Below are 24,116 nucleotides of genomic sequence, written 5' to 3'. Positions count from 1 at the left end.
CACATTCCCAGCCAGCAAACCAAACTCCCTCCAAACTCCTAGCCACCCTCTGCCAGTCACTCTCCCTGTCTCCTGCCTCCTGCCTCCCTCTCACTTTACCCGCCATACCCAACGCTATCCCCACCACAACCTGTCGATTTGCCACAAATTAGCATTGCCACTGTCAGTCTAGCTGGCATAATGAAGGGGCGTAGGTGTGTGTGTATGTGTGTGTGTGTGTGTGTGTGTGTGTGTGTGTGTGTGTGTTTTGTAAAAAGTTCACTATGTTATTGAGCAGGTACACAAGATCTGTGATTAAGTGAAGTGTGTAACATACAATTTCATGAGAGTATATCTCTGCTGTGTGAAATGATTATTTGTATATTATATTATGGTACATTATATTATATTATATTATATATTTTCATACTTAAAACAACCTGGCAGCTGAAATAATTACCAAGATCGGAAAATTTAAGGCATCAGCAAGGTGCCATGTGGGTTAAATAGCCATTTGAGAAATTCTTTAGAATGGGGAGGGCAATCCATCAAAATGTAATGTAATAGCCATATATTTTCAGAGTTTGTCAGTCTTGTGTGAGGTTTCCAAATTAATATGTAGATATCGTGCAAGAATGTATTTGTACTGTGTAAAATACGTAGCTTGAAAATTAGAAGTATTATAGCAGTGCATGGTGGAGGGTGCCTTGTACCACAACTAGCATCTTCTCTCCCTGTTCCACTCCCAAACAGAACGAGGGAAAAATGACTGCCTATATGCCTCTGTATGAGCCCTAATCTCTCTTATCTTATCTTTGTGGTCTTTCCGCGAAAAATTGTACTGCAGTCAGCCTCAAATGCTGGTTCTCTAAATTTCCTCAGTAGCGATTCACGAAAAGAACGTCTCCTTTCCTCTAGAGACTCCCACCCGAGTTCTTGAAGCATTTCCATAACACTCGCGTGATGATCAAACCTACCAATAACAAATCTAGCAGCCCGCCTCTGAATTGCTTCTATGTCCTCCCTCAATTCGACCTGATAGGGATCCCAAACTCTCGAGCAGTACTCAAGAATAGGCCGTATTAGTGTTTTATAACCGGTCTCCTTTACAGATAAACCACATCTTCCCAAAATACTACCAATGAACTGAAGGCGACTATCCGCCTTCCCCACAACTGCCATTACATGCTTGTCCCATTTCATTTCACTCTGCAATGTTATGCCCATATATTTAATTGACGTGACTGTGTCAAATGCTACACTACTAATGGAGTATTCAAACATTACGGGATTCTTTTTTGTATTCATCTGCATTAATTTACATTTATCTATATTTAGAGTTAGCTGTCATTCTTTACACCAGTCACAAATCCTGTCCAAGTCATCTTGTGTAGTTCTACAGTCACTCAACGACGACACCTTCCCGTACACAGGTCTCTGTAGTCATCACAAGGTTGCCATGCGCTACCCGTTTTTAGGACCAAATGTAGTGGTGAGGACCATGGACTGTTGGAAGGCCACTATAAACCTTCATGAATCATACTGTTGAACTCTGCCTTCACAGTTTTAAGACAAATTGCAGCAAAAAGTCACAGTCTGCAAGATATGGGAGGACTGTCAGTCATCTCTATGCAGTGGACAGCATCGTGCCTTACTTCCCTAGGTACTCGAGTGGGTCATGTCAGAGCTGGAAATTCATACAGCAGCTCCACATACTCATCGTCCGGCACCCAAATTACTTTGGCAGTGTGAACAGCTGCATTAACTCTGAAATCCAGACACTGTTAAGCCATAGTCTTGTCAAACTGGTGTGAGTTCTTCGTGTTTGTCAGTAGATTGTACTGGATGAGGAACTCTGTTCCGATGATAGATTTGGCAGCATCTGCAATTGTAAAATCTCACACAAATGCTTGTCGTAAACCTAGGTGTAGTTCCAAATGCATAGTACTGTATGTTTTCGTGACCAAGTTGTTCACAGCTGTCACACAGAATAATGTGGATGGTAACTTCCTTTGCAACATAGTCCATGGATAAATAGACAAATAGGATCCAGTGTCTACTAAATATTTACAGTAGACTACCAGTCACTAACAAAGAGGCAAGGCCAGTCACTAACAAAGAGGCAAGGATACATAGATCAGCAATCGATGGAGATACCTATTTCTGACTGCCCCTTCCACTTGGGTAATTGTAAGGAGTTGTGCATTTGCGCACTTGCTCTCCAAATGTCCGGTGATACCAGCATATACCTCGGTCCTCACGTTCAGCTGTGGAAGAGGTCATCGATGAGCTGCTGCATGAGTGTTGGCGGTATCAATTCTGGCTTCTGTCATTGGCTGGGTCACGTTGAGATGACAGTTCACTGATCTGCTGCATCAATAGGTCTTCCTTTACTGCCAGGGCATCATAAACTGCATGTGAAATGGTTGGGATCATAGTAGTGCACTGCGTGGTGATGACTCTGACAGGAGCATGTCTCATCACGTACTGGATTTTATCTGCCAGCTCCCCTATTATGTCCAAGGGTGCTACGATTGCTTTGATGGGTGGTGACAAATGGCTGCTCCATATTGCATGCAGGAAACTGTCTGAAATAGTTCCCATGTCTATTTTGCTTCTTAGTTGGCAAAAGTACTGTGAACGGTTTCTCTCTTAAATATCTCTGAGTGAGAACCTGACAGACTCATTCTCCCTGCGACATTGACACTCTCTGTTTCAATTCTGCTGTAAGCTGGTCATAAGAGTTTGCCTTGGGTGGCAAGGTAATTATATCTTGAACTTCTGTGTCATACAGGTGCTGTAATTGGCTTACTACCAGGGCAGACTTGATAGCATGAGCAGAAATTCAAGAATAGCAGAAACTGGCTTCAACCAGCACAAACCACAAAGCTGGAGTGTGTTGTAAGAAAGGTGGTAGTGTTATAGCCAGGTGTGACACATTGGAATTAGTGTCAGTCATTTTGCAAATCTCTTTTGTAAGTGCTCATTAAGCCAATGATACGAGGGTCAGAACTTAAATAGCGGCAACTATTTATTTATGGCTCGTACAAAATAGATACGTGTTTCACAGTTTTACTGACCTTTAAAGTAGACACCAACATTGTGTATAACCCATTGCCAGTGATGTGGAAGTTGTAGGATACTCTTAACAGTGCCAGTTGGTTGACGGTTCAAGTGGCATGGTCTGTTGCCCAATGAATTTGTAGCAGTTCTGAAGTGAATGCCATGAAGTGTTTCCTTCAGTTTAGAAATCGAGTTGAACTCACGAGGGCTATAGTTAGGGGAGTCCAGTAGGTGGTATAGCTCTTAGCAGCCCCATCGGTCAAACAAATCAGTAACAGCTTGCACTGTATGTGCTTGAGCATTGTCCTGAAATATGATGATCAGGTCCTGCAGAAAGTGTCATCACCTCTGTCTCTAAGCTGGACATAGGCTGTATTCCAAAAATGAACAGTTGCCACTATTAAAGTTCCACCCTCGTACTACGCAGGAAAATCAAGTTTGGGTCACCACTTTGTCACTTCAAACTGTGTAGATTGTTCATTGACTATTAGAAGCGGTGTGTACTTCGTATGACTGAACTAGGCTACACAAAAACACCTTTGAACATAAAAACTCTTTTATTGATCGTAGCCTCAGGAGATGGCAATAAATACACTGAGGTGACAAAAATCATAAGAAACCTCTTAAATTCGTCTTGGGCCTCCTTTTGCCAATTGTAGTGCAGCAACTCAATGTGGCGTGGACTCAAAAAGTGGTTGAAAGTCCCCTGCAGAAATATTGAGCCACATTGCCTCTATAGCCATTTATAAGCTCAAAAGTGTTGCTGGTGCAGGAGTTTGTGCACGAACTGATGTCTTGATTATCTCCCATAAATGTTCAATGTGATTCATGTCGGGTGATCCTGGTGGCCAAATCATTCACTTGAATTATTCAAAAAGGTCTTCAGACCAATTGTGAACTTTTGTGGCCTGGTGAAATGATGCATTGTCATCCATTAAAATTCCATCATTGTTTCGAACATGAAATCCGTGAATGTCTGCAAATGGTCTCCAACTTTCTGAACATAACAGTTTCCCATTAAAGATCAATTCAGTTCAACCACGAACCCAGTCCATACCATGTAAACACAACCCACACCATTATGGACCCACCACCAGCTTGCACAGTGCCTTGTTGACAACGTGAGTCCATGGCTTTGTGGGGTCTGCACCGCACTCAAACCTTACTATCAGCTCCTACCAACTGTAATTGGGACTCATTCGACGAGGCCACAGTTTGCCATCCGTCTAGTGTCCGACTAATATGGCCATGAGCCCAGTAGTGTCACTGCAATTGATGCTGTGCTGTTAGCTAAGGAATTGTCATTTTTAGTCTGCTGCCATAGCCCATTAACACCAAATATCACTGCACTGTCCTAACAGATACATACACTGTATGTCCCACATTGTTTTCTGTGGTTAATTCATGAGCGTTGCTTGTCTGTTAGCACTGACAACTACTCGCCAACGCTACTGCTCTCGGTCTTTAAGTGAAGGCCGCCGGCCACTGTGTTGTCCACAGTGATAGGTAATGTCTGAAATTAGGTATTTTTGGCACATTCTTGACACAGTGGATCTCGGAATATTGAATTGATGAAATGAAATTTCCTGTGCGTCTGGCTCCAATCACCATTCCGTGTCCAGGGTCTGTTAATTCCCATCATGCAACCATAATCACATTGGAAACCTTTTCACATGAATCACTGGAGTACAAATGACAGCTCTGCCAATGTACTGCCATTTTATAACATGTGTATGTTATACTACCACCATCCATCTCGTGACTTTTGACACCTTAGTGTACATGGGTTGTTCAGTTGTTCTGAGCTTTCAGTTAAAATTACGTAACACACAGGGAACCAAACATCAGAGTTGTTTCATAACTCTGCCCAAAACTCACTATGTGGATGGAAATGGAAGATACAAAATATAAAATAATCAAGAGATAACAAAACTAAAATGCATATATACACAGCACAGTGTGTGGCATGAAATGTTCGATGGCATGGTGTTTGTAAACGTGCACACGTGGCATGCGCGACACATCGCTGTGTAACTGCCTGGATTCGGCACACACCATAAATATGGCTTGTCGTAAGATGTTCTCAGAGATTTCGGCAAAATTATGTGCAAGATGAAACTCAGAAGTAAGACATAAGAAAAATGACACTTAAAAATGAAACTGTGAATGTTTACTGAAAATGTTGGGTACAGGGTAAGCCATTGACTTTTTAAAGGTTCAAGGTGCTACAGTCACATATAAACTATTCAACTGCAAGTGTCTGTGGGTGTCATATTAGCCCACCACATGTATGAGGACAGAGCAAAAGGCAGAGAGGTCTCATTTTGAATGCAGTGTCCACTCAGGCTGAAACACTGAAAAAGAAAACAGTGGGTGAAGGAATGAAATGGCCCAACAAGGATATTAATATAATTTCAGTTTAAAAAATTACCAATTTTGGAATTACAAATTTCATTTTCAAATGTAATAGCAAAATCGGTAAGGCTCTAAAGTGAATCCTTGGACAAAGTGCAGCTGTTGTGCAACTCTTTTGAAAACGATGGCTGTATGTCCCTAAGCATGCTACATCTATCTGTTGCTTAACATGTGTACCTCATCAATTTTTATTCTGTCCTGGAACTCCCATCAACAAACTAAATTAAATTTGCCTAAAAATTGTGCATTTTTTTCTGGGAATGTTATTAATTATTGTGCTCTGTAAACTCATAATGTTCATGCATCAGGACAAATAAAAGGCATTTCAGTGAAATCTGTTTACATCCACAAATTTTTATTGCTATTCAGTTTATCAATAACAGTGTAATGAATCTTTGATGTTATTGTTCAGGAAGGGGTTAGTGCCTTATTCTGCTTTGTTTGCTGCATTCAAAATAACTGGCAACCACACGAGTTATTGATGTAAATTGTATGATTTCAGGGAAACAGGGGTGGCAATTTTATCAGCTGTTGATGATATACAAGTGATGCTTGATGATCACATTCTGAAAGCACAGACCATGAGAGGTTCTCCCTATGTTAAAGCTTTTGAAGAAGATATGCAGAAATGGGAAGCTAAACTCATATCTATGCAAGATATACTTGATGCCTGGCTTCAGGTAAAGTGATAGATACTTTTTATTTGGCATTTTGTGCTTTATGAGAGACAGATTTTCACTGTTTGAGAGACGTTATAGAATGCTTTACAGACAGCTTGTGGATATGTGTCCACCAGTCCTTTTCTCAAGCTCTGCATATGTCATTCTGAATGAATGACAGTACAGCAAATAAGGTACAAGCTAAGTGCAGGAATTAAATTTGTTAAAAAGGTAAATGAGTGGGCAGTGATCAAGGGAGGGTACAGTCAGAACTCTTTCAGAACTCTTTGGGAAATGGTTACCAGGTTACTGTTATTTTTACATCAAGTGAAGGGTTCAGTGATTTAATCTGTAGTTTAGGGTCTTTTTGGAAAAATCTTGGAAAAGCTGGTGATTTAATAATAGTAGGGGAGTCTTAAGTGTGCAGTTGAGGATGATATTAAGCACGCTGCTGAGAGTACTCCTCATGTTACTCTTTGAGCAGTGAGATAAGCCCTGGATGAAACATTCTGTAGAACACATTAATGCAGAGCTTGGAAAAGGAGTGGGACATCCACATGTGGGTGTGATCGACACATTGACATTCACTCATTTGCATCAACAATGCATTGTCTGCATCTGCTAAGAAGCTCCATGCGTGGATAGTTGTCAGATGTATCTAGTGTGGACAAAGGAGAAGTCGTGTTATCCCAGTGATTCCCGCTGTGTTCAGTATGCCATTTTTAGAGTAAATTTACCTGAAATGCATAGCTGCACAACAAATATAATTACAGTCCAAAGGGCCACTTGTACAACAAAGTACAGTGGAACTCCAATTATCTGAACTCCAACTATTCGGATTGTAAGTTATCCAGATTGCATGACTGAAATTGTTGGTTTTGTTCAATATTTATCACTGTATATAGTACACCAGGTGTTTCTTTGTTGTTATAAAGTCAATCCATAGGAAATGTATTAAAAGACAAATTCTTTCTGTGAACAGTGAGTGTAGTATATGCACATTGTTACCTTTGCCGTGCCCATCAGTCAGTGTGGTCCACATCATTCTATGTTGTGACCTTAATGTGTACAATGATTTGTCACAATATTTTCAGTCATCTGTGTCTTTTGTTTTCAAACAATGGAAAATCCAGGATTCTATAATGACAGTGTTATGAAAAGGATAGATTGCTACTTACCATATAGTGGAGATGCCAAGTTGCAGATAGGAGCAATAAAAAGACTCTCAAACAAGTAAGTTTTTGGCCAAAAAGGCCTTCATTGAAATTAGACAGAAAAAGCAAAATTGATGATTTGTCTTCATTTAAAGTGGGCAATGTATGCCTACAGAATTGCAAGGCAACGCACTGTATTCATGACTTGGATTTAAGTGGTGAGAAACTATCAGCAGATCTAAAAGCTGCACAAAATTATATTGAAAAATTCAAACTTCAAGCAGAATCTTATGACTTTGAATGTTTATACAGTGTAGATGATGAGACAGGTTTTATTATATGGATTGGCCTGAAATAATGTTAACCTGCAAAAGGGAGACTATTGATCCTGGCTAAGAGTTTAGTAAAGACCATGCTACCATGCTGAACTGTGCTAACTCTGTGGGCGACCACAAAATACCTGTTCTGCTGATGGGAATGTCAAAGAACCCCTGAGGTGTCAAAAATGTGTAAAAAACTTCGCATCTTTTACAAGAATCAATCAAAGGCCTGGATGACTGCTGCTCTATTTTTTGATTAGTACGATTCAATATTCATACCAGAGGTAAAAAAATACCAAAAGGCTATAGGGAAAGAAGGCAGTAATGTGATATTAATACTAGACAATGCACCAACCTATCTCACAGAAATCTTCTTGATATTAGAGATGGACCAAACATACTGAGTTTGCATCAGCCAATGGACTAATTGGTTATTGAAACTATAAAACAGTATTACAGTATTATGAAGCTTCTGGCAGAAGATGGACATGAAGAAGGCACTGCAGCTCATCACCAAAAATTGGATTTAACAGACAGGTGTTACTTGTTGGCGGAAGTGTGGAATATGGCGAAGACAGCCGCATTAAAAAGAGCTTAGAATAAACTGAATGACGCTTCAACAATGATGAACTACAGAAAATATGAAGATGAAAAAAAGAAGAATGGAAAGAAGAGGAAGAGAGAGAAGTGGCAGATGGTGAACTATTACTTCAGGACATAAGAAAGATCCTTTTGAAAATACCTGGACATGCAGAGGATACAGGCATGTGGCTTGCTTGTGATTATTCAGATCCTGAGTTTGAATATCTAGGTAATGATGAAACCATTCAAAGTCAGAAAGAAGAACTGATGCCCATGAGAATGACATAGTAACTGACTAGGCGTAGGACCAGCAGCTTGTGAAAGCATTTGTGTATCTTGACAATATGCTAACATGGGTGGAGGGGTGGCCTGAATGTGACTGTAGCCAGTTTCTCACAGTCACATGGAAATGAATGCAGACTCTGACTGATATGTTAAAGAAATGGCACTGTCTGTAAGTACAATACTGTACAAAAACTAAAGAACATTGTTTTTTAATCATTAATTTAATGTTTCACACACACACACACACACACACACACACACACACACACACACACACACACAAATTTAGCTTTTTCTTAAAGAAATGATTTGTTTCATGATGTATCCAATTATTTGGATATTTGACTATCTGGATTGAGTGCGATCCCTAATCATCCGAATAATTGGAGCTCTACTTTAATGGATCTTGGACAAAATCAAAGATGTTAAAGAAAATACCTTTAATGTTTTCTACCAAAACATCAAAAACTAAAAATAAGAAAAGGGTTAAATACTCATATCCATTTACAAAAATGAAAGCCTTGATGAAATGTCAGCAATTGGAAATCATCAAAATTAAACAGATTCATCTTGATGGTTACAAGCTGATATATCACTACTGCAAAACTAATAAGAAGAACTTGGGAGTGGCTAAATGTGTAAAAGTTAGAGTAAAATCCCAGGCCAGTCAGATTTATGAATATTACCCTGGATCAGTTCTTTTAGTGCTGTGCCACAATATTGTGTCAGAAGCACACAAACCTGTAGTGCTGACAGTTTACAGACCACCAGTCAAGTACTGATTCTCAAGCTTCATAAAGCAGCTGGAAACAGCTTTGATAAGATTAAGCAGGTATAACAGGAAAATAATTGTTTGTGGACACTTTAATATTGATTTTCTGTCAGATAGTACCGACTGTGGGCACTCAGAGGTATTGATGTGCAACTTTGGATTATTGTCCGCTGTGGAATTTCCTACATGGATTGTAGGATATAGTGCAACAACTGTTGACAATTTGGTTTTTAGACAAAGTGTAGTGATTAACTGTAAAACCAATTGTCAGTGGTTTATCTGAAGATGATGGTCAGATACTATCAACAAAGTGCACTGATTAGTTAGGTATAGATCACTGGAAAAAAGTATTATACTGCAGTCTTGTTTTCTCCTAAAATAAATAAAAGCAAAATTGAGCAGAAGATAGAAGAAGAGAGCTTTACCATATGATGAGGCTCAGCAACCGGAGAAAATAGCCATGTGTGTGTGTGTGTGTGTGTGTGTGTGTGTGTATGTGTGTGTGTGTGTGTGTGCGTTTTATTTCAAAAGGAGGACTATTTTGTATGGAAGCTTAAATGTTAAGCATTCTTTTCATTGTGCCTGTCTGCAACTCAACACCTCCTCTATGTGGCAAGTAGCTATCTATCCTTTCATATTCTTGTTATTCCAGCATGAACTTTCCATCAAAAGATTGGTTGTATGAGGTATCAAGTTAAATTTGTGTCTGGAATGAGGATTTCTTGTCAGGGAGGAAGTAGCATGATGTCTTGCGTAGAGAATCATCAACAGCCATAGAAGTAACTTCCAGTAAGCACCGGGGAGGTGTGCTGTGACCCTCGCTGTTCATGTATTAATGAAACTGCAGACAGTATTAATAGTAACCTCAGACTTTTCACATATGATGCAGTTATTTATCATGAAGTTCTATCTGAAAAAAGACCCAGAAATATTTACTCATGCCTAGATAAGATTTCAAATTGGTGCAATGATTGGCAACTTCAGAAATTTAAAGTTATGCTAGTGACAGTTGGAATTGGTCAACTCATACGAGTACCTGGATGTAATACTTTGTAGGGATATGAAGTGAAATATTCACATTGGCTCAGTTGTGGGTAAAGCAGGTGACAGACTTCAGTTTAATGGTAGAATACTGGGGAAATACAATCTGTTTACAAAGGAGACTGCTTGCAAATCACTCATCAACCCATCCTAGAATACTGCTCATTTGTGAGGGACCTGTACAAAATAGGACTAACAGGGTTTATTGAACACATAGCCTACAAAAAAGGGCAGCACAAATGGTTGGTGGTTTGTTTGTCCATTGGAAGAGTGTTACATAGATGTTGAGAAGAAACTGAGTGGCAGACACTTGAAGATAGACATAAAGTATCCTGAGAAAGACTACTTACAAAATTTCAAGAACCAACTTTAAATGATGAGTTTAAATCACGCACTAAGGCCCCATATGTATCATTCCATTAGGAATTGTGAGGACAAAATTAGACTAATAACAACATGTACAGAGCCATTCAAACAATCATTCTTCCCATGCTCCATTTGTGAATGGAATGGGGAAAAGCCTTAATAACTGGTACATGTTCTTCACAGTGGTTTTCACAGTATGGATTTAGATGTAGGCGGAATAAAGGTGTAATGATTTTTGCCCTTGATAATAAAAGTCAGTTTCAACTGAACCGTGATTGATGTAGATACAATAAAAGACACAAAATAATCCTCACTTAGACTTTGCTTTCCTGTCTAGGGTTCAGAATGGAGCTATTTAGTCGCTTCTAACAAAAGCAAAAATAGGGGAACATTTACCAGTTCAAAAGAAATTAAGAACTTTCCCTGTTAGATACTTTTTTTTAGAAATTATCAGAGCATGTAGAAGCAAGTATTCAAAACTTCTTTTGTCTGCATGGCTTGTAGAAGTGTCTTTCATGAAGCTGCTTAACAAGTATTAATGTCCTCTAAGTAGGACTCAGTATATACAGAAGTAGGAACAAGTTTTCATTGAAAAATACCATTAGACTCTAATAAATACTTAGCAGAACTGAAGGGGCTGCAACTTTTTCCAAAGTCCCTGCGCACTCCTCAAGAGCATGTCACTGTCTGCCATCCCTACCCTACTATCCCTCCCCCTCCCTGCCGCAGCCTCCTCCTTATCCCCACCCAGTCATCTCTCCCATCATGCACTGCTGCTGCTGCTGGTAGAAATAGAAGTAGAAGTTTATTGTCTCGTAACATACAATTTCAAGCCTTTGACATAAAGTACAGGAGACTCATCAAAACACAAAAACTGGTTTACAGTTTTCCTAATAATACCAGTAATATAATATACAGTACTGAATAATTACTTTTTAAGTAATTAATAATTTTTCTTCAAGAGCAACAAACTTTTAAGATTAACAGTCCTAAGTATTTGTTTTCTCCTAATCAAATCTTCAGGCTGTCATTTATGAATTCTTCTACTGAATAGTAACATTTCTGCACTTGTTTCTCATATAAGGATTTTTTCAGTGTTTCTAAATTTATGCTGAGCAATTCTCTTCCTTTCACTTTGTTATAAATATTCGTACCTGTATAATGTGGAGTCTGAGCATAAAGTTTTAAATGGTGGGTGGGCAGCATAAAATTATTTTGATTTCTAGTATTGTAATCACGTTGAAAATGATTTGCTACAAATAAATCAGTTTACTGTGTGCAAAGATAATCAGCTCATATATGTATAGTGAGGGAACACTTAGTGTACTTAGATTTTTTAGGAGTGGGCGACATGATTTTCTTCACCCTACATTGTGCATATTTATAATGATGGTTTTCTGAAGTTTTACTATTTGACACATATAGTTTGAGTTACCCCAAAATACAATTCCATACCTTATTACTGACTCAGAGTAGTTGTGATATACTACTTTTCTCATGCCCATACTGGTTGCATTCTACAATATTCTTATTGCAAATTCTACTATTTATTTTATTTGCAAGGTACTGTATATGTGATCCTCATGATAGATTTTATCTAGTTGCATTCCTAGGAATTTCACACAGGTAGCTTCCTGCAAATCCTGGTTTCTGTGACTGACCTGAATATCATTTAATTTTGCTTGTTTTGTTTTAAACTGCATTAACTGAGTTTTTTCCATGTTTAATTTTAACCCATTTAAATCAAACCAGGTATCTAATTTTTCTAAAGTATTTAATACGATCTGTGGAATTTGATCAGTACTGTTACTTTCAATGGTTAAAGATGTGTCATCTGCAAATAAAAGTGAGTGATACTCAATGTTAAGTGGCAGATCATTTATGTAAAACAAAAACAGAATGGGACCTAGGGCAGAACCTTGGGGTACTCCATTTGAAATGGTTTTCCAATTTGAACTTCCTCTCTCTGACGATATAACCACTCTTTGTCTTTGGTTGGTTAGATAGGATTTAAACCATTCTAACACTGTGCCCCTAATTCCATACTTTTCCAGTTTACAGAGTAACAAGGAATGATTCACACTATCAAAGACCTTTGATAGTTCGTACTTCCTGAAATCCGTTAGCAACTCATGTCTTCTTTGGGGCTATTTACGCTCGCAAAATGAAAACAGTGTGTAGAGCGTTATTAAAAAAAGAGTTATTAGAAACTTAGGAATATTCTGTAAGTCACATAGTAAAAACAAGAAGAAAAATGGAATTAAAGAGCAAATGTCCTGGCAGAAAAAGAAAAAAACCTGTAAACGGTCTACGTGAGGGATGTTGCTGAAGTTGGTGATGTTGAGAGGATTATTTAGGAGCACAACACTGATTCTCTTTATACGATGTATGTTTGACCATCAGCTGTATAATGGAAAGACGACAATGAAAATTTTGTGCCAGAAGGGGGAATGGAACGCCCATCTCCCACTTACAGTGAGCGGTCGCCTTCTGATTAAGACTATCCAAGCACACTCCACAACTATGTGTGTACAACCTGCACTCATACATCCATCATGTACACTCCCGTATGGGAGAGATATATTAATAAACGAGTGCAGATTGTAGACACGTGCTTGACGACATACGGAAGGGAGTTTTGGATCTGGCTGTGGAGGGGGCTCGCATAGCCTAATGGTAAGGCGACCTCTTGTGATGAGCATGTGCATGTGTGTCCAAAGGAACATTGCATCTTAATTGTGAACAGCACACGCACTGTAATATCGTATTAGTGTCTTTAGCGCTCATACTGAAGTCTTGGGCTCCAAATGGTTGCAAGCATACCAAAACTTCTTAGAACTGACATACGCACTTGGCACTTGCATACACAAATGTGCGCATACTCACACACACACACACACACACACACACACACATACACACAGCTTGTCTTATGTCGTTTCTTAAGAAACTGGTTTCAAAGTAAGGACACTTCTGCCTGAAAGTATAGTATTACTACTGTAAGTACTTACAGCTGGCATGCAGTGAGTTGTCTAGAGATGATTTTATTAACAAAATTATTTATAACAGATATTGTGGTTTTCTCTTTTTGAAAACCATATTGATTTTTTGAGATTATTTACATTTTTCTATGAAATTTTTAGTCTGTATGGTGACTACCTTCTCAAATATTTTTGATAGTGATTGAAGAAGAGAGACTGGATGATAGTTTCCCATAGTTCGTTTGTGACTTTTTTGGACAGTGGTTTAACTCTTGCATACTTCAGTGCGTGTGGAATATAATCTTCTTGATGGGACTGGTTAGCTATTGAAGTTAATGGCTGCACAATTATTCTAGAGACTGTTTTTAACACTTTTGTTGGTATCCCATCCCATCCTGCTGATGTTTTACTTTTTAGTGATAGTATCACATTTTCTATACCTTTTACAGTAGTTTTGGTATATGTACTGAAAAATTCACTTCCAAGTTGCTCACCAAAGAAGAAATTTATCTTGTCTGGGTACTCTGCTACATTGACATTTGATTTGTTTACGTTTATAAAGAATTCATGAAATAATTGAGAAATTTGAGCAGGATTTACAATAGTTTTATCCTCTATCTTGATTTCAGAAATATCATGGCCTCTACTTGTGGCACCTGTTTCAACTTTGATCACTGACCATAATGCCTTTGATGTATTTTTGCTATCCAATATAAATCTATTATTTGCCAGTTATTTGGCTGCCTTTACAACTTTTTTAAAAATATTTTTGTAATCTTCTACATAGGTAACAAAATCAGGGCTTTTGTTATGTTTTAGTTCCCCATGTAGCTGTCTTTTTCTTGTGATTGAGATTTTTATTCCTTCAGTAATCCAGTTTACTTTATTTCCTACTTTTTTATGATGTACACTAAGGGGGACAGTTTCATTAAAAACGTGTAGGAAGTTTTCCAAGAAACTAGCAAAATTTTCAGAGCATGAAATACTATGATCTTAAGCCCACTCCACCTTATTTAATCTATGATAGAATAAGTTCACATTTTCTTTGCTGAACTGGCAGTGTGGCCTCAGTTGCCTGAGACTGCAGTCATATGTGTATGAATTGCGTTTGTTTGAGTGTGTACATGTGTGTTTCTCGTCTAATTTTGATGAAGTACTTACTGGCCAAAAGCTATATTTGTAACAGTCTTTCCTTTGTATCTATCTGCAACCCAGCTTCTCTGCTATATGATAAGTAGCAACTTTCCTATTCTCAATATTGTCACAGCTTGCTATGTATCGCTCACATAGGGATCGTGAGGATAAGATCAGCTTAATTACAGCATGCACAGAGTCTTTCAAACAGTCAGTATGTGTGTGTTCCTAACCGAATGGAATGGGAAGAGACCCTAATTACTGGTACAATGGGCATACCCTCTGTCATGCACTTCACAGTGGTTTGCAGAATATAGATGTAGATGTCAGTTGTGACGTTCACCTGCTTTATTTCTTCGTTGATGGTCCTCAGTGTCGACGTACTGTTTTGTTATACTGGCTGAAAAATTGGGGGCGGTAGTTCAACACTGACTACTGTAAATGATGTAGCTGACAGTTGCACAGTTGCATTTCACAGTTCTTTACTTTCACTGTTCACAACCCCCCCAGTATTACACAGTTAATATGGCCAGTTCACTATTGGTTAACTACTGATAAGCCTCATTAATAGTTTGGAGGCAAACATCAGCATACTGCTACAATAGTTTACTGTTGAATATCAATAGACAGTAAAACCACAACCACACAGTTCACAGTCTTTCAAATAAATTGAACAGACACTGTCATTGTTGTAACACACGGCCTATTGGTGTTACAGTTATTTCACAGTTAAGTTGATGCATTGTTGTTGATCTAACCAATATAGGTTTCTCGTCTGAAAATTGGCTGTGGACTGGCTGTCTCAGGACCAAAAATCAGGCTTTTAAATATCCTCACAATAGTAGGCACTGAAACTGTACATTGTTCAATGTTTAAGTTACAGAAATTAAAATTGAAACGTAACTCATTGAGGGAAGATGGTGGCAGAAATAATGAAAAATTTACAAATTATTTTTATTTGCTTATGTGATAGTAAATATAAATGAGATTATTATCTCAATTTTTTTCCTTGAAATTTGAACTACAAATGGCATAAAAAAATTAAAATCCTAAGCAGTGTAATGCGCCCAGCCTGCTTTTCAATGTACCAAATGGAGGAAAAATTTTATTGCAGAATTTGGCCTGTGAAACTAGAAAATATAGCTTTAGAAGGCTGTGATGTTTTGTATACATAACAGCATTGTTGTAAAGAAGACTGTTAAGCCATTTTCTGGTTCAATCAGTGCGGTATAGAAGGCTGTGGAGAGTTGTAAACAAGTTTTGTGCCGTTCAGTGGAATTCGAGTGACGCTTCTTTGTGTAAGGTTGAATCTGTTGATCCCTTTTTACAATGCCTAGGCCTGATAAAGTATTTAAAAATATAGTAAGTCCCATATTTCCAATATAAAGTGAAAAACTGACATTGAGGTTAGGGTCGGGCCTGCAGATGCAGACATTAGCTTGTCTCCAAGTGCATCTAAAATAAAACTTGGGACAGGGATTGTGTCAGAAGAAACAAATCATGACAGACATACAGGTTTCAGAATTGTGGATCTGGAAATGGTGGCAGAAGCACTCAGAATAGCCTGCAAGTGCTCTGTTTGTGGAGGAAATGTGGATTTGGTTGATGATGGAAAGAGAGAAGGTTTGGTTTGCACATTGCACATTTTGTGTCAAAACTGTGATGCTGACAGACCATTCAAGACATCAAAGGTCAGTAATAGAATCTATGAAGCCAATATGAGATTTGCTTATGGACTAAGATGTGTAGGGATTGGAAGAGATGGTGGAAACCTTTTATGTGGCATTATGAACATGCCTGGTCCACCCCTAAAATTTTCTGCAATGAATACTGCTCTCCTCAATGCAGATGCAGAAGTAAGTGAAGAGAGCACGAAAATGGCAGTCCTGGGGGCAATTCAAGAAAATTGTGCAGCAACGATATAGCAGTTTCCTGTGACAGTTCCTGGATGAAGAGGGGGCATACTTCACTGCATAGAGTTTCAACCATAATTAGTGTCGACACTGGAAAAGTATTAGACTTAGAGGTGATGTTCTGCATGCTCCTTGCACAAGAAATATATTGATGCAGGTAAAGAAACAGAATGGCAAGAAGTCCATAAAGCTGTTTGTAACAGAAATTATGCAGGCTCCAGTAGTGGGATGGAAGCTGCAGGTATGAAATTCGTTTTCCATAGATCTTTACAAAAGTATGGAGTAAGATACATACAGTATTTAGGAGATGGAGACTCTAGTGCTTTCAAGAATGGAGCTGAAAGTCAGCCCTATGGAAAAGATTGCACTATTGAGAAACTGGAGTGCTTAGGCCATATTCAGAAGAGGATGGGTGGATGGCTCCGAAGACTTGTTGCAGACAATAAAGGCAAGCTACTAGAGGATGGGAAGCCACTGGGAGGTAAAAACAAACTAACAAAGAAGAGAATTGACAGCTTACAAGTCTATCATGGTACTGCAGTTAGAAGTAACCTCACAAGCTTTGACAGTATGAGGAAAGCAGTATGGGCCATTTGGTTTCATTACTTGTCGACAGACACTACACCTCAACATGGCCTCCGTTCTAATGAATGGTGCAAAGTTTTGAAAAGTAAGAAAAGTGGGGAAGCTTATACCCATAAAAATAGCCTTCCTTATGAGGTTTCAGTGGCCATTAAACCAACGTTTAGAGCACTGGCTTCACCAGAACTGCTAGAAAAATGTCTGCATGGGAAAACACAGAACCCAAATGAAAGTTTCAATGCTCTTATTTGGAAAAGATGTCCAAAGACTGTGTTTGTTTCCAATTTGGTGGTGAAGATTTCTGCTTTGGAAGCTGCAGCATTGTTTAATGATGGGAATGTGGCAAGACTTCACATCCTCAGCAAGTTGGGCTTTACACCTGCAGTCTTCACTGAGCAGATGCTGCAGATCATCGATAAGCAAAGAATTGCGAAGGCAGAGACTTCGGTCCAGAACATACAAAAAATTGCTAGGCAAAGGAGCAGAGAAGCTAAAAGAGCTGTAGAGGATGATGAGGAAGAAATGGAATATGGATATGGACAGACTTAAGGTTTTCTGCTTTCAGGAACACATATATCAGAAACTACTGGAAGGATTGCTGTGAAATTTGGCACACCTATTCTTTTACTTTGAAGCAATATTTAAGTGGAACAAAATTTTAATTGAGATGCTATACACAGTTTTGTGGTTGATAATATATTGAAAAGTTTGCTTGTAAAAAATGTTCGAATCCAAAATGTCACAGAAAATAATAGTATTAATTTACCAAAAAGTTACTGCACTTAATTGTACACCTATTAGTGTAGATTATTTTGCCATTAAAAAAATCTGCCAAATTTGCCTCGACATTATGAAAAAGTGTACCTTAAAATAATAATGCAATAAAAATTCAAAATGATCTCACTGCATTAGATTGTTATTAAAATTTACACTCTTGGAAATGAAAAAAAGAACACATTGACACCGGTGTGTCAGACCCACCATACTTGCTCCGGACACTGCGAGAGGGCTGTACAAGCAATGATCACACGCACGGCACAGCGGACACACCAGGAACCGCGGTGTTGGCCGTCGAATGGCGCTAGCTGCGCAGCATTTGTGCACCGCCGCCGTCAGTGTCAGCCAGTTTGCCGTGGCATACGGAGCTCCATCGCAGTCTTTAACACTGGTAGCATGCCGCGACAGCGTGGACGTGAACCGTATGTGCAGTTGACGGACTTTGAGCGAGGGCGTATAGTGGGCATGCGGGAGGCCGGGTGGACGTACCGCCGAATTGCTCAACACGTGGGGCGTGAGGTCTCCACAGTACATCGATGTTATCGCCAGTGGTCGGCGGAAGGTGCACGTGCCCGTCGATCTGGGACTGGACCGCAGCGACGCACGGATGCACGCCAAGACCGTAGGATCCTACGCAGTGCCGTAGGGGACCGCACCGCCACTTCCCAGCAAATTAGGGACACTGTTGCTCCTGGGGTATCGGCGAGGACCATTCGCAACCGTCTCCATGAAGCTGGGCTACGGTCCCGCACACCGTTAGGCCGTCTTCCGCTCACGCCCCAACATCGTGCAGCCCGCCTCCAGTGGTGTCGCGACAGGCGGGAATGGAGGGACGAATGGAGACGTGTCGTCTTCAGCGATGAGAGTCGCTTCTGCCTTGGTGCCAATGATGGTCGTATGCGTGTTTGGCGCCGTGCAGGTGAGCGCCACAATCAGGACTGCATACGACCGAGGCACACAGGGCCAACACCCGGCATCATGGTGAGGGGAGCGATCTCCTACACTGGCCGTACACCACTGCTGATCGTCGAGGGGACACTGAATAGTGCACGGTACATCCAAACCGTCATCGAACCCATCGTTCTACCATTCCTAGACCGGCAAGGGAACTTGCTGTTCCAACAGGACAATGCACGTCTGCATGTATCCCGTGCCACCCAACGTGCTCTAGAAGGTGTTAGTCAACTACCCTGGCCAGCAAGATCTCCGGATCTGTCCCCCATTGAGCATGTTTGGGACTGGATGAAGCGTCGTCTCACGCGGTCTGCACGTCCAGCACGAACGCTGGTCCAACTGAGGCGCCAGGTGGAACTGGCATGGCAAGCCGTTCCACAGGACTACATCCAGCATCTCTACGATCGTCTCCATGGGAGAATAGCAGCCTGCATTGCTGCGAAAGGTGGATATACACTGTACTAGTGCCGACATTGTGCATGCTCTGTTGCCTGTGTCTATGTGCCTGTGGTTCTGTCAGTGTGATCATGTGATGTATCTGACCCCAGGAATGTGTCAATAAAGTTTCCCCTTCCTGGGACAATGAATTCACGGTGTTCTTATTTCAATTTCCAGGAGTGTATAATTTTTTAAAAAAATAGATAAGTGTGCAAAATTTCAATGAGATTGAACAAAAAACGGCAAATATATTGATTTACAAAAATATCAATGAAAGACTGCCACCGTCTCCCATTAAATTAATGGAATACATTGAAAAATTGGTTCTTTTTAACAGTTTATTCAACCACAAAAGTTAGGCCGAATTACTTGTTTAAGTCATAAAATTAACAGATACAGTTGTGCAAACAATGCTTTTGACAAACCTGGTAATTATTTTGGAATTAATTAAGGGCTGGCTTTGCTAACACGTTTTCGATTAGAGCCAAATAAATACTTTAAGAATCCTAGCAGTGGTTCTTCCAAATACTTATAATTAGTACAGAATTTATATTTGTTTATAAGTCAGCAATAGAATCTAAGTCATGGAACACTTAACTGATTTCACTATATAATAAAAGGTATTAACTAGGAATAGTCAAAATAAATCACAAAATTATTTACATACACAAAACTAAGCATAAAATTAGATCTTGTGCTATATTCTTTAAGACTGAGGGCCAGCCTTTCTTTTTTATGAAAATGCTGGTTATATGGAAGTAAAGAAACCCCAGCTTGCTTTGTCACACAGTTTGGTGACAATTTCTTTTTCCAAATACGATAATTAACAACTGTGTAGAACTTTCCTCTGGCATGAATCCATCAAATTTGCTTATGGTATGCAATAAATTACAGGATTTTAGCAAAATTTCACTGTACCTTTATATAGCTGACAACATTTATACTTGACCATAACATAAGAGATTCTCAAGAACCGTGAAACAAAATGAGGCACTACAAAGAACTGAAGAGGCTCGTGGTGCTTTGTACCAGGACTAGCAGTTACCCTTGAGCATAAATAAGTTAAATACATTAGTGTGCATAAAAACACAAAAAGAACCATTACTTTTAGTTTACAGAATTAATGCTCAGTGACTGGAAATGGTAAGAACTGAATGTAATATGTAGGAGTTTATATCCAGAGTGACCCAAAGTGGAACTAAATATTTGAGGAGTAAAGGAGACCAATCTCTGAAAAACAGAAGCATAAAGTCGTCGAAGGGCATTCACAAAAAGAACGAAACCTTGCTAACATTTGAACTAATCCTTTTTCTACCTAGAGTACAAACACATATACAACTGGTTAACACGTCTACACCCCTAAATAGTGACTGCAGGCCGTGTGTGTGTGTGTGTGTGTGTGTGTGTGTGTGTGTGTGTGTGTGTGTGTGTGTGTGTTTGTGTGTGTATTCTAACTAGAAAAATGATTACTCTGAAAGCTTGGATGGTTTGGTATTTGAAATGGCCTCTCTTCCTCCATTACTGTGCACCATGTTCTCAGCCTGTGTCCTGTTTTTTAGTTTTTCCCTACACACCCATCATGTGTAACTACTTTTCCTTAAGAGTATATTGTTTAGAAATTACAATTGTGCAGGGAAAAAACACAGTATATATTTGTTCATGAGAAGTACAATAGTAATGACAAATTACAAGAGGATATATTCAAACTATGAGTGCTAGCAGCAGAGGGCATGAAAAAAGAGGCAGAGGAGCTCGTGAATGTTCTGGTTTTATGTATGGGCTACGCAAGGATACTAGGCAAGTGAGACCTCATGTTTTGATTATAATGAGACAATAGCTATTGATCTCTTATATCAGGACTGGAGTGCTTGTACACAGGGAAGACCAAAAAGCAGACATAGCAAATGGTAGTCACATAACGTGTATGGAAGCAGCCAACCTAACTGGGTGTATGAAGCACTGACATGGCAAAATAGACAAACGTGGCAGATGTAAGTCTTTCTATTTCATTCTTGGGGCTTTTCCAGTTACCTTTGTAGGTCTTCTGACATGTTTTTTCTAAATACTCCTTAACACTTTTGAGTTGCGTGGTGTGATTTACTCGGATGTAGTCTTTTGAGTGCATCATTGCACTCCAAGCCACATTTGGGTTTGGTCATCAGATTGTTAATGATGCTGCCCAGAAACTTGCCTTTTGTACCAGAATATTCATATCATCATACAATATATTTCATTTCATTACTATATTCAATACAATACTTGGCAACAGCTAAAACTGTAAAGTTTGGAAGGTAGGAGACGAGGTACTGGCAGAAGTAAAGCTGTGAGCACCGGGCGTGAGTCGTGCTTCGGTAGCTCAGTTGGTAGAGCACTTGCCCGCAAAAGGTAAAGGTCCCGAGTTCGAGTCTCGGTCGGGCACACAGTTTTAATCTGCCAGGAAGTTTCATATCAGCGCACACTCCGCTGCAGAGTGGAAATCTCATTCTGGAAACATCCCCCAGGCTGTGGCTAAGCCATGTCTCCGCAATATCCTTTGTTTCAGGAGTGCTAGTTCTGCAAGGTTCGCAGGAGAGCTTCTGTAAAGTTTTGAAGGTAGGAGACAAGGTACTGGCAGAAGTAAAGCTGTGAGCACCGGGCGTGAGTCGTGCTTCGGTAGCTCAGTTGGTCGAGCACTTGCCCGCGAAAGGCAAAGGTCCTCAGTTCGAGTCTCGGTCGGTCACACAGTTTTAATCTGCCAGGAAGTTTCATATCAGCGCACACTCCGCTGCAGAGTGAAAATCGCATTCTGGAAACAGCTGATTTAGTTTTTTGCTTTAGCTGGATGTGTCACTGATGTTCCGTGCATCCTTACTTGTCCATCATAATAGTCAAGATGTAAGACATGTCACATTTGCATGGTATATGGTACACATCCAGCTGTTGGAGACCTAGATCATCATTAACATTGTATTTGGTACATTAGTGATTCTTGGCTTGTATTGTGTGTCTCAGTCTCAAATTCTTTCCCAGTCATTTTTTATTTGACTGCAGTGGCCACTGAATTTGGCGTGTGAGTACTCATTCCATCAGAATACTATTCATTCTTCATTGAGGCCCTTCTTGTCTGAAAGTCTTTCAGCTCTATGCGCCAGAGTCTTTAGCACCATATTTCTTTTTTATGGATGCTCATGGTTTGAGGTGTGGAGATGAGGGCCACTATTTATGGGTTTTCTGTATACACTGTAAGCCAGGGATCCATCCAGTGTTCTCATAACTGACATTTTGAGGAAAAGTAGCTGACCCTCTTTTTCATTCTGTAGTGAATTTTACATTGGAACAGATAGAATCTAGATTTTCCAGCAAATCTTCATTTGTTTTGTTCCACAGGGCCATACCACAAACATGTTATACACATATTGCTGGGTTTGAACTTTGTGGATTTTAAGACCTCTGCTTAAAAGTTTCCCATTTGTAGATTTGCCACAACAGATGATAATAGACTACACATCACCACGATCACCATGTCATTTGTTTGTCACAATATTTTCTATCAAACCAAAAATAAGTTGAAGTAAGAAAATGCCTAAAAAGGTCAGTGAACAATCATTGAATATTCCTCTGGCTCATTGAATATTTCCCTGGCTAATTCCAAGAATTCAGAAAGATGGACTTTTGTAAAGAGGGGGGATACATCTAAACCAACCATAATATCAATATCCTGGAGCTACAATTGACTGACGTGCTTTACAAGGTGAGCAGTGTTATGAATGTGGTGTTCGCTCTTCTCCACATATTCAACAAGAATGAGTTTCAGGCACTTGGCCAGCCGAGAAGTATGTGAACCAAAATGACTGTCTATCAGTCTTAGAGGAATGTCTTCCTTATGTATCTTATAGTGGCCACAGTGGCACAGTTGCTCATGTCCTAAGACCCTTAATGAGGATACGTGGAAAGCCAGACCTATTCAGAAGAGTCATTATCTTCCTTCCAGTTTTATTTGTAGGATTGGCTTTTGTCTGTCTGTTTGCTTTCTGACATGCAGATATTTTCAACTGCATTGTGTTTGCTCATGACTGTGTCATAGAGTCAGCCAATAAGTAAGAACCTGCAGAGAGTGTAGCCAACATGTGAAGTTGGAGATGAAGAATCTCACGTGAAGTGACAATGCAGCTAGTCGTCAAAATATTGTACATAAAGTGGAAACAAATCGGCTGAACACCTGTGTAAACACACCATTAAGAGTTACAGAAGACAATCAGTGATAGTAAATTCCTCTAGAAAATGACAGGGATTTTAATGCAGAAGAATGATTCTTCAGTAGGGTACTTTGGTTGCTATAAATGACAGAGATTATACATTTGTAGAACTTTCCAAATGGTATAACGTGTTTGTCCTTAACATATTCTTACAGAAGAAATCAAACAAAAAATGTAGTTCACAAGGACCACATAGAATTAGAAATGAAAGTGATTACTTTATCAAAAGGAAAATTCACAAGAGAGAGCCATAAAATTACATGGAGGTAGATCGGTTGGCCAGCAGGAGGCATAATTCTAAGTACAGCTTATGGAGGCATGCAAAGGTATTATAAAAATTAATAAATAAAAATAAATATCTTCCTATCTTTCAGAACTGTTAGTTCTTTCGTCAGGGAGACAAGGTGCGTTGGATGGAGAAAGTTAGAAAGGAGGAGCAAAATGAGAAAGTAGTACGGTTTTAGGA

At 39.5% G+C, this 24,116-nt stretch overlaps 1 protein-coding gene across 1 annotated transcript in view; it reads left to right on the top strand.

Moving 5' to 3' along the window:
- Window positions 1-24,116, top strand: part of LOC124594696 (dynein axonemal heavy chain 3) — a 1,186,267-nt gene that overhangs the window by 213,930 nt on the left and 948,221 nt on the right. Inside the window, exon 16 of the mRNA XM_047133063.1 lies at window positions 5,960-6,137. Coding sequence (XP_046989019.1) covers window positions 5,960-6,137 — 178 coding nt within the window. The remainder of the gene's footprint in view (window positions 1-5,959; window positions 6,138-24,116) is intronic.

This window comes from Schistocerca americana, chromosome 2 (genome assembly GCF_021461395.2).
Source record: "Schistocerca americana isolate TAMUIC-IGC-003095 chromosome 2, iqSchAmer2.1, whole genome shotgun sequence".
NCBI classification, from domain to species: domain Eukaryota; kingdom Metazoa; phylum Arthropoda; class Insecta; order Orthoptera; family Acrididae; genus Schistocerca; species Schistocerca americana.
Note: the sequence above shows the minus strand (reverse complement) of the source record. Positions and strands in the feature narration are given on the sequence as shown.